Below are 12,127 nucleotides of genomic sequence, written 5' to 3' on the forward strand. Positions count from 1 at the left end.
CTCATGTTAGCTCAGGGGCCGCATGGAGGAAAATATATTATCAAGTGGGCCGAATCGGGAAAATAACGGTATATAACTTAAAAACAATTGCCATAATTGATACGCATATTTTCGTGGACCAGCCCTAAATTACGGAGCTCATCTGTAATCATATTGTTCCGAAAAATAAGACGGATGCAAATGGAATGCGGCAACACTTTGCCGGTATACATTCCGGACGTGTTAAATTGACCTGTTTTCAATATATATTGTTCCCAGAATGCATTGCATGGGTGTTAATAATGTTATAAGCACGTTAATCCTTGTCATATCTATTTGTGTTACCAGTAATTTAACACATTTATGTCTGTGTATGATTAAAAAAAATAAAATAAAAAAGTTTGAGTGCAAAATAAAGACATCCAGGATGACGATTCCCCGTTCAAGTTGCATTACTCATCTGAGGACTGCTTGTGAAATTACAAATTTGTATGTTTTGATTGTGGCCGGCTGATTAATTAGACATTACATTCTTTTTATTTATTTTTTTTAACTTTACAAAACAACTCGCGGGCCAGATTAAACCCACTTGCGGGCCTGATCCGGCCCGCGGGCCGTATGTTTGACACCCCTGTTTTAAAGGGTCTGACCTTCCGATCTGGATTTTTGCCAATCCTGATTTTTTTTTCATAATAAGCATTTACTTTCAGTGTTCCAATTTGATTTATTGAAAAACATTGAACAACGTTCCAAAAATGCTAAAAAAAAATCATGCAAAAAGTTTGTTTTAACTGCACTTCAAGTATTTCTCTCAAATAAAAATAAAAGCCTATTAATCATCTCAGCAGAAGAGGATACTTTTTCAGACATCTGAGGAGAGAGATGAGATCGGTGCAAAAGATTGGTTTATTTTTAAGGGATCGGCCGATCACCCAACTTCCCACAATATCGTGGTAATTATCGTATCGTGACCATATCGTATCGTGATGTTTGGATATCATTACATCCCTACTACAGTACAGTAGTGGCGCACACATTTGATTTCATGACTTGCACAAACTGTCTGACTTTAATGTGACATGGATCATAATAATATTCAACATATGTGTGTTGCCACAAATATAGAATTTGTGTGCGCGTTTTTTTGTTTTTGTTTTAAATTTCACTGAATTTCCAAAGACTGCTTACACTACCTATGCAAAGCAGCTTTTTAATTATACGTGTGTGTTCGTAGAGGAGCACTCGTGTCAAGAGGACATCCTCGTCGCTCTGAAGCTCACTCATTCATTCTATTCAGCATTTACATATCTGAGGCGCATGTGCACACATGCATTTCAAAGCACACTTACGTTTGGTAAGTGCATGTCTTTTAATTACAGACTACATCAGAGGGACACACAAACAATGAAGCCACATGCATCGTTACCATCGTTACCGGCTGCTTTGTCCACCTTTGTCATGTGCCTTGCCCGTTTACTGACACGTGTTTTTTTTAGCAATACACTTTATTTCAAGGTGCTTTATATTCTCCTATATTTAAAGCTACTATATGGAGGATTTCCCAAAAAAATATCTTAACAATAGCCTTTTTATTTGACCATTTATGACTGAAACATATTCGAATTAGTAGATCAACATCTTACCCCGGGTTTTCACCGGTTGCGGTTGCGGTGCGGTTGCGGTGCGGTTGCGGTGCGGTCCGGCGACGCAAGCAATTAGATTCCATTCATTCGAATGGTGCAGTTTACACCGCTTGCGGGTGCGTTGCGTGTCGACTGCGGAAGGCCTGCGGCGTGCCGCAAGCCTTCCGCAAGGATAGACCTATTTTCTATTTTTGCCGGACGCCGCAGCGGTAGGCCTCCGGCAAATGGCAAGCTAGCACAAAACACATCGAGCGGGACAGGAAGACCGAGGCAGTTTCAAAATAAATTTCCGGTTACCTTTCAGAATAAAACACTCGCCAGCTCCTATTTCTCAAGTTTTTCAGCAAAACGTGACGTGGGCGTCGCCGGGCCATGTGCTCATTCACGGTTTAGACACCAGCGAACATGGACGAGGAGAGGTTTATATTGGAGGTGGAAAACCACAAAATAATATATGACACGGCACATCCTTTTTATAAGGACTGTAATGTATTGTGAGTTTGATGTTCGCGATTGCTTGTTGTGCCTGTGTCGCTTGCCGTACTGAGCGGCAGCCGGACGGGGAAGACAGAAAAAAAGAGTGGACCCGCACTGACCCGACTCTCGTTATTAATATACTTTACAAGGACAACCAAAAAAAGGATGCTGCATGGAATCTCATAGCAGAAGAAGAAGAAAAAGTTAAATCAAAAGAAGTCCACCTCTCTTTCTGCTTCTCTGTTGAGCACAGACATTCTGTATGTTTGTCGTTGTGAAATGCCACATGATCGCGCGCGCGCGGTCCCGCGAGACACGTTGGGAAGTGGGCGGCGACGGAGCTGCCGGACCGCAGCTGTGCGGAGCCGGTGTGGATTGACAAAAAAATTGACCCTCCGGAGCACGCAGTCAAGACGCACCGCACCGCACCGCAACCGCACCGCAACCGCATCCAGTGAAAACCCGTGGTTAGCTGTTCACAATGGGTACTCCTACAAGCCTCTGGCCAATTTTATTTAGGAAGCGTCCGGTCCGAATCCTTCGAATTTCCCGCCCTCTGTCTGCGGGATGTGACGTCACGCGCGGTCTCGTCAGTTGTTTCCTGTAGTCGCGAAGACGGAACGGAACTAGTACAGATTTTCGCTGCCCCAGACACCCGCTGTTACTCCGCGGAAGGCTGCTTAAAAAAGAAAAATGAAAACAATGTCAAGTGCCACGAAAATTTTTTTTTAATCTAAACTTAATAGTGACCGACGCCGGGCAAGAACAAGAGTGAACATTGGTTTGACATTTCAGCGGTGGAGAGAGTTGAGATCGGACCTGGATTAGAAAAGTGATTCACAGCTGGCTTTCTTTCTACTCCAAAAGGTAAGAAGTAGGGCTGGGTATTGCCGCCAACCTCACGATACGATACGTATCACGATACAGGGGTCACGATTCGATACGTATCGCGATACATATGTATCCCAATACATGATCTTCAAGGCGATACGTATCCCGATATTTTACATTAATATACTTGCATTTTATAATAACATATATATGTATACCTAAAGGATATGTTTATTATGAAGGAAGACAAAAATGTTTTTGTTAGTAGCTCTTCTGGTTTACCACCAAGCGGCATGCCTGGTCTAAATGTGTACGCACTGCAGAGCAAGGAGCAGTTTTCACAGACACACCGGGAACATGTACAATAGGCATGAGCCGATATGAGCAAAAATATCAAAGTATTAAAATTACAGCTCTAAACTGTGCTTATTTGAAATATTTGGGGAAATAAAAACAGCATTTTTTTTTCATGTAACACATTCTATTTCGTTTTTAAACAAAATATACGAAAATTGGTACATTAAGACACATGTGCAATGTTAATGGAATAGGCTACCAACAGAGGTGAGGTCAGCCCCGAGTGTAAATGCTTTTAAATCCAGGTTAAAAACTTTGCTTTTTTCTTATGCCTTTGATTAGGGATTTTTAAACAGCTTTAATTAAGTGTTTTTTTATTATTATTATTATTTTAAACTTCCTTATGTTAAATGTTTTAAAGTTTGTTGAATAATGTTTTAAGATTGTTATTGTATGTTCTTTTTAGTAAATTTTGTAACCTATTTTCAGTTATTTTTCTTCCTCTGAATGTTAACTACTGTTTCTTGATGCTTATGTGTTGTCTTTCCTTGTGTAAAGCACATTGAGTTGCCTTGTGTATGAAATGTGCTATAGGTCGCTTGCACATCGTAATGCATCATGGGAGTTTTTTCTTCGGGCGCCATATTGGGTGTCCACCGGCTCCGAAGAAAGGAACACTCGCTTATACGGTAGAGCTTATCAACCTAATAATGTCATTTTCGCAATATTTTCGCGATTTACCGGAAGATCAGAAACAACGGTACAGGCAGAAGGTGTCGCTGTGTGGCGGGATTGATCCCTACGTCCTGACCAAGGGTGATTTTTTGACGGAGAAAGCTTGCTGGCCAAACGTGACTACTCTGGACATTTTCCATTACCTCGTGTTGACAATATGCTCCGTAACACGCCAACAAATGAAAGCCTACAAATCCCTGGAGGCTTACAATTATTTTGTAAGCGGGTGGATACAAACTGTAAACTTAAAAGTCGCATCCGAAGAAACTGTTGTTGTTGTTGCACGGGTAAGTAAACCACTTGGTTTGTAATGCTGCACATAATGCATACAAAAATGTTTATTTGTTCTCAGGCTTCCTGTTATCAGTGTGTTTGTGTGTTTACATGCACACCTGCGTTTACCTGATGTGGTTTTTCTAACAGATTTTATAACAGGCAAATGTGGCAGAGCATACAAGAATTAAAAAGTGACTGTAAGCACTGCCTCCATGTGGCTTAAATTTAATCCTACCCTTGCACTAGTAACATACGTTTTTACTTGATCAACTTGGTTAAGGTTAACCACTCTCAGAGGATGTCTGCCACACCGCTTATGACATGGATCCTTGTGAAACACGATGGTGACATTATTACTGCACACTGCAATTGTATGGCGGGGTAAGGAGAATGATGATATCTATTAAATCAATCAAGTTCAAAATGAGGCATGAAACGGCTTTATGTAATAATGCTTGAATGAATGGTACTTTTAATCCTTGTTTCATAGCGCTCCATGAATTGCTATGGATTTTGTTTTCTTCACATTGTTGTATTACAGATTAGGAGAAAGCTGTTCGCATGTGGGGGCTGTACTCTTCTATCTTGAAGCACGTACACGTCTGAAAGGGTCGACTGCTTGCACGGAAGAAAAGAACAAGTGGATAATGCCGTCCAGCATGAGAGGGGTAATGTAAATTATTTTGTGATTCTTCAGACAACTTCCCTTTTGTTGCACATATTGACAAAATTGTGTGTGCTAAAGCATTGTTTTTATTTGTAGCAACATTTCAACATTTATTTACATGTACTTCCAAACTTATCTGCTCCTAGCCAAGCCATGTGCAGATGACATATTTTTAGTTTCTGTTTCCAGTACAATAAAACTTATTCATGGTAACTACTGAGCATACTGACAGCTTTCTTATGCTTTATTTGTTGTTTAGGTTCCTTTCCTGCCTGTTAAACAGATCGACTTTCAGTCTGCGAAGCGTCGGAAGAAGACCTTGGAAGGAGAATCTTCACCAGCTGCCACATCGAGTCACCCTACTGAGAAGACCGATATGACCCCGACAGCACAGGAAATCAGTGACTTCAACCAAGCCATTTTCATGTGTGGAACAAAACCGGCCATGCTGTCATTAATTCCCGAGTACTCTGACTCCTACATCCCAAAAGAGAAGACTTCTACCTGTGCCATTAACAGAATTGTTTGACAAAGACAATTTAGAACTGTCAATTGAGGAGCTCCAAGAACTCGGCAAGGGGGTTGTACTGGACTTGACGCAGGATATGGTCCAGAATATGCCAAAAGAGACTGTTGCGCAAACTGGATCTAAACTTTGGTTCAGACAACGGGCTGGTAGAATTACGGCATCAAAACTGAAATCTGTCTGTCAGGCAAACCCGATGAAACCCTCCCCAAGTCTGGTGAAATCCATCTGTTACCCAGATTCACATGTCTTTTCAACTGAGGCAACAAGGTACACACCAATAATATATATATATATATATATATATATATATATATATATATATATATATATATATATATATATATATATGATATTCATGATCAATAGGGCTCTCAAGTGAAACATTTTAATGTGTGTCTTGCAGGTGGGGGTTAAAACACGAGGAAGCAGCACGACAACAGTATATGGATGCCATGAAACATCATCGGAATCTTGAAGTGTTGAACACAGGACTTCATGCCAATGTCCAGTGGCCATTTCTTGGGGCAACTCCTGATGCCTTGATTGAGTGCAGCTGCTGTGGTGTTGGTGTTTGCGAAATCAAGGTATATGCCACGGAAGAGGCAGGACTGTTTTTGTACATCAGTTTGTTTCCGGTTCGGTTTGCAACGTGTGGGCTGCGTCAAAAATACTTGTGCTTCTGACTTTGTGCCCCTCGTTGGCAACCCGGACCGGAAACCGGAAGTCTCAATTTGGCATACACACTCATAACACAAATCAAACATTTTGTGTTGCAGTGCCCATTCTCGGTGCGAGATCTCACTGTTAAGGAGGCTGTCAAAACACCCAATTTCTGTCTGGTGCCGGATGGCAACACTTCCCATCACTTGTCTCGACAACACCAATATTATTACCAGGTATGTATGGCTTTACTTTTTGTAGTTTCTTAGAATTCTATGCTTCATAATTTCATTACAATGTTTCTAATATTTTCAGATACAGGCACAGATGGACTGGACGAGACTTCTGCGACTTTGTGGTCTGGACAAAGTCTGACATTTACATTGAGCGAGTCCACCCAGATCCCGTGTTTTGGGCAGGTGTGGTGGAAAAGGCAGAGTTTTTTTTTCCAAAAAGCCCTCCTACCTGAACTGCTCGGGAGAGCTTTTACGAGATCAGCAGTGGACTCAAGTGTTCCTGCCCAGCCGCTGTCACCTACCACTTGCTCATGTCCTTCAAAGATGCGGAGTAGAGTTGTTTTTTGTGCTGCAGCAAATTGTACCATTAAACGATACCACCTGAAGTGTGCCAATTTAGGGAGACTGCCAAAAGGAAAGTGGTTTTGTAACAAGTGTGAGAACAAGGAGAACTGATTAAACATGTATTATTGGGAAAACTCTTGACACAGTACTGGTATACTTGTCTTATATTAAACAAATTTAAAAGAGAGCAGCTTTTTCCTCTGTACATAGTACAATGAAAGACATCGCATACCACATCATAACATCATACAGTCATACTCTTAAAATAATGGCCTAATATTCTGACACAAATTATCAACACTTGTGAGGATAAGCAGTTTATGAATGAATATATATATATATATATATATATTTTTTTTTTTTTAACATAAAAATCTCAGGACGGTAGGTACCTGTGCTAAACTACATCATAAATTAACAGTTCAATTTTATCCCAGAAATTACTACATAATCATTTTTCACTTCATTTTTTGCGTTTTTAGAAATAATACAGATTTATGCCATTATTTTAAGAGTGACCATATCACACATTGAGTCAAATCCTGTCATTTGCATTATGTATAGCTTTGTAAACAAACCCAACAATAGAATTTGCATGATCTCTGCCTTTATTAACTCCAAACAAACAATTGAGAGCAATGCAAAAAAATCCAGTCTAATCAAAGGGGACAACAGAATTTGAAATATTTGTTAGTGCACAACACACTCTGGCAATTTTGTCAATTGTGGGGGACCCTTGGCCATCTTTAGTTTTCAAAAGGTGGATGGGTAGAGTTCCCTGAAGCACCTGGTATTTTCTACGTACCAGTCCTATAACCCTTTCCACATGAATACGCACAGCAGCTATCTTCCGTGAGTTCCTAACCTCCGAGGGAGACAACTGAGTTTTACCTTTTGTGAAGGCTGGAATGTTTAACTCCGCACAATATAAACTTACACTGTCCTCAATGGTAAAACCACGATCCGCAAGCACCACATCACCAGGAAGAATATTTTTAAGGATTGAGCAGTTCTCTGTGATATGTTTATCGCTACTGCGGCCTCCCCATGCATCAGAAACAAATGTAATTACACCTTGCGGAGCGATACCCACCAGAAACTTCACAGTATTGTGGTGTTTGTAGTTTGACCATGTCATAGCTCGTGCTGCTAACGAAGACGGCCTTTCCACAAATACTTCAAAACAGTCTATAATTACAGCCACTTTATTACCAAATGCTTCTTGGAACGTTAGTGGCATTGTCTTTCTTAGGTCTTCTCTGTTGGGCCAACGGACAATATGTCTCAGTCGAACATCCAGAATTTCAATCCATTTCTCAAAGATGCGGGATGCGGTAGATTCTGATGTGTTGAACCTGTAAGCTAGGTCTCTTAAAGGAACATTCAATCTCAATCGAATGATTGTCATAAGGAATTCCGAGAAGCTATCGAGAACATTTTTTGATGACGTTGGAACCTGTGCAATAACATGCCGAAACACACTCATCAGCAAGCTAAAGTTGGCCAGGCCAGTGTAGAAGTTGACCTTCTCGTTATTGTGCTCCAACTCGGGCTGTGAGAGAGTACTGTGTAAACACTTGTCTTTGAATTTGTGCACTTCTTCTCTCAGTCGCATGTTGTCTTCCTCCAATGCCTTGATATTCGCCTCCATTTCCATCATGTCAATGGCAGTCAAGTCAGTTTGGCATGTGATCCCTAAAGAAATAAAAATATAAAAAAAGATCAAAGAAAATTAGGTACTGGTAATAGGTTTAATATAGTGCTGTTACTGTAACCAGCATTTTTTTTTTTCACAAACTTTAGTGTAAAAGGAATTTTACACATTTTGTTGCAATTTTTAATGTATGAACATCGGTACAGACTAATACTTATTTCTATAAAGACTTCCAAATGTCTCTAAAATCTAAGGTGCGTGTACACACACATACATACATTTATTCATGCATACAATATATCGTGTAATTAATTCTGAGTTGGCATACCAGAGTCAATGATGTCAACAGTACGGAGGGCACAGGTTTCTGGAGGCGTCTGGCTGCATAACTGCAACAAACTCTCTGCCACTTCGAGTCGTCTTTTCTTTGCTCGTCTCTCCTGTGCACGTTCATGTCTTGGCACCGACTGGGCTGAAACATAGATCTTGTTGTGACCCAACTTTAATGCTGGAGCCCAGTCGGGATGATCGGACGGGAAAAGGGGCGCAGGGCGACCTGTTGTTAAAATAAACAAATACACACACAAATAAAATATATTGTAGACCTATATGGCAAGACTGGTTATTTTGCCGCAGTAAGGTGGCCGTGAATAAGTTCTTTAGCATGACGTGTAGGCTACCGGGGGTCTGTTTTCTTGCTTCACCCCCTTCTGTCTCTTTTCTTCAAGTTTACATTTTGCCACCAAAAATGTTATGTTATGCATTAAGAGCATAAGATTAATCCATCCCATTTCAGCAGTAAACACTTTGCACTGGCACTACTTTGGGTGAAAATGTTCGATGTTAGCTTGCGGCTAACGTCCGCTAGCCAGCTTGTACTACCGAGCTTGCTTCCTCATGAATCCAAAACATAAGCGGCTTGCCCATGTATGGGCTGTCGAAATGTTATTAACCATCATGCATTACTATAAAAGGTAAACAAACTTACCGCTCACAAAGTGATCGCTGCACACACGAGCCCAAAGTAACGACTTCTCTCCGAAGTCCGAACGGGAGATGTTCGTCAACCACTTCGCTTGCCTTTTTTTTGACAATTCCTCTGTCTCCAGGCCCTGGTTCCTAATTATTTTCGGAATTCGGAAGAAAGACCGACCATTTTCCCCCTTGGCTTTGTTCGAACAGCCAACGATGCACCAACAATGTACCATTTTAAACGCAGAGCAGACAACAAACGTGATAGATACGTGTTAGACCGAATCACGACGTAAATGGAGGCCACCCAGCATGGCGACGACGACAAATCCGAGGCGGAAGTGACGACACGTGCAAGCGACCTATACAAATAAACTTGCCTTGCCTTAAGTTTATAAGTAAATAAATGTTGATATTCTTCCTCTGCTTTAATTTTTCTAAGCAAGACACAGTATCCAATCACTGGTGCGTTATTTTTGCATTAATTTAAGGCAATTAACTTCAAAGACGCTGCTGGTTTTTATTTTTTCGGTACAATGCAACTGCTGCAAAGGCAAATATTAACTGCCAATTTAAAGGTAACGAGCAATATCGATTCTGACACCTGCGTATCGATACGTGTATTGTAATGAGGCCCGCAACGATATATTGCCGTATCGATTTTTTGAGCACACCCCAAGTAAGAAGCGAGTATCTTGACATTTAGAAAAAAATGTGTTGTTTTCAAATAGCAGTAACCTCAAGATCGATCACTTCTCGGTCGTAACTATTGGGGTGAAAGTGAGGTGGACGGCAACATTTAGCGTGAAAGGGGCGGCAAAGTTGAATGTAATAAAACAGAATGACTTTATGAAGAACAGACGTTCCATTCCGCGGCGTTTCAATCAGGCTAAATGTTGCCTTATTTTGCTCCGTGAAAACAGCCTATTGTAGCTACATTATGCTAACGGAATGTGAACGGTACTACTGAATGGCGATAACATTCACGGCCGTATCACACTAAGTAGTGAATGGGTCTATATGTTTTTCACAATAGTCAATTTCCATAAATGGACAGTCCAGCTTTCGGCTAATGCACAATGACGCTAGCCTGGGGGCGGCATACACTAATAATGACTAGAATCAGGTTGACGTCCGTCGAGCAGGGTGACTACAATATGTAACTGCATATTAACATCCGAATGAGGTCCAATTAATTGACGTAATTTGCACATCGTTTTGGAATACAGCACAGGACTGGACTTCGACCGACTAAAGCAATATGATCTGCACGTCCCGTGGACATAAATTGTTTAGTGGGGATCGAGAGTCTCATTCCGTGAAGTGGCCAGCTTTGTATAACATTATAAAACTTTTTACCTCTGAAAACATAGTTTAATTGGATATGAAGAGCCCAGTCTTCAGTATTGAGGTCGTGCACGTACGAGTGCGCGCAGCGCGTACGAGCGTGCAGTTTGTTTTCGGCCACAGGTGGCAGTAGCGATTTGAAATTTTAAATCTTCCATATAGCTGCTTTAACTACAATTTTGCAGTAAATCTATTTTCATCATCATTAGTCATTATGCTGGTCCTTGGAGCGCTATGTTATTTTTCAAGGTGGTACATGGTGTCACAAGTTTGAAAACTACTGGTTTAGAGAAACAAAATGTGTTGCTATTGGAAGATGACATGACAATTGCGCTTCCTACAATTTTTCTGTCCGATGATTGCATCGTTTTCAACTCATTTATGTCCATGCAGACAACCACATGTGGACTATTAGACTTGGACACAAGGAACTGTGTGAATACGTTTGGACTCTGGATTGGCTATAGCATTTAACAAAATTGTAAATTATTTTATTACTAATGCGTGTTACCAAACTTCTGTATAGTGTAAACATGACAAATGGAACATTAAAATCAATCTCAGGGCTGTGGCCCATTTTCCAATTAAGTATTTTTAGTCTGCGCATAAAATTTAATTAGGAAAAGGTTTTTGTTTGTTTGTTTTCTTTTCCAGGGGTTCAAATAGAAATGGTAGTTTTAGAAATGAGAAAAAAAGACTGAACGTTTTCTCTTTTGTTCATGCCTTGCACTAACCGGAGAAGCTGTCAATCATGGGGGGAGAGGTTGGTCCTCTTCTCCAGCAGCCAAAGAGCTGCGACCCTGCCGGCGTAGATGACGTATGACCATGACAAGAGCACAACAGCAAACAAAACCTGACAGAAACACACAAAAAACATACATTTGAGCAACAGCAGAGCTTTGTTTATTGCATTTAAGATGCACAGCTGCAAATGTGGGATTTATGAAAGTTATAAACGCTTTATATGACGAGTCATTGACTTGTGTTGACTAAAACCCAAATGTGTAATGAACACAAGTTATTTATGTTTGTATTAATTACTGTCTATTATTTTAAACACACAATGTTGAAATTTGCTCATTTATGCTAGCAGCTTACACCCAACCAAGCTAGCTGCTAGCTCCAAAGAAAACGAACTCAATGAGACATTGGCGTTACTTAATTAAACAAGCGTAAATTTTACCGCCGAATAAATCCTGTCCAGAGTTCGTCTGCTGACCGCCATCATGTTGTCACTTTTGGACACAGTTTATTATCTGTATCCCGACAAATGCGCCTTTTTTTTTTAATATAAACTGTAGCTGAGCAACCATTCAGTGACGTCACACCGTGTTCTTCGTTGCCGTATTCGTGGTGGCACGCAGCCACAGCGCCACTCTGTGTTCAGACAGAAAATTACATTTTAATCGACTGAAAAAAAAATTTTTTTTTAAGTACCAAATACTACATTCCTGCTGTACATAAGTAGAAATTTCAAGA

At 40.6% G+C, this 12,127-nt stretch overlaps 1 protein-coding gene and 1 long non-coding RNA gene across 10 annotated transcripts in view; one reads left to right on the plus strand and one right to left on the minus strand.

Annotated features, from left to right (window-relative positions):
* The window catches only part of LOC144003248 (glycoprotein hormone alpha-2-like), a 38,594-nt gene extending 26,613 nt beyond the window's left edge, over positions 1-11,981 (minus strand). For 5 of the 7 annotated variants that reach the window (XR_013278919.1, XR_013278920.1, XR_013278921.1 and 2 more), the window contains exons 1-2: positions 11,832-11,981; positions 11,383-11,501 (exon numbers count right to left, since the gene is read on the minus strand). Coding sequence is in view for 2 of the 7 variants with exons in the window: in XM_077499299.1 (XP_077355425.1) it covers positions 7,331-8,370; positions 8,658-8,885; positions 9,318-9,537 (1,488 nt within the window). In the remaining 5 variants the exon portion in view is untranslated. Of the gene's footprint in view, positions 1-7,265; positions 8,371-8,657; positions 8,886-9,317; positions 11,502-11,831 lie in introns of those variants that run through there. The other 2 variants (XM_077499300.1, XM_077499299.1) reach the window with 2 other exon arrangements.
* On the plus strand, positions 3,878-6,809 carry LOC144003722 (uncharacterized). 3 transcript variants are annotated; one of them, XR_013279046.1, is made up of 6 exons: positions 3,878-4,619; positions 4,780-4,906; positions 5,165-5,701; positions 5,838-6,018; positions 6,211-6,330; positions 6,410-6,809. It is a non-coding gene; the product is annotated as an uncharacterized LOC144003722 (long non-coding RNA). The 3 variants fall into 3 exon arrangements; XR_013279047.1 differs by having other exon boundaries at positions 3,878-4,249; XR_013279045.1 differs by having other exon boundaries at positions 3,878-4,906.
* Positions 11,982-12,127: the final 146 nt, after the last annotated feature.

This window comes from Festucalex cinctus, chromosome 16 (assembly GCF_051991245.1).
Source record: "Festucalex cinctus isolate MCC-2025b chromosome 16, RoL_Fcin_1.0, whole genome shotgun sequence".
In the NCBI taxonomy this organism is placed as follows: domain Eukaryota; kingdom Metazoa; phylum Chordata; class Actinopteri; order Syngnathiformes; family Syngnathidae; genus Festucalex; species Festucalex cinctus.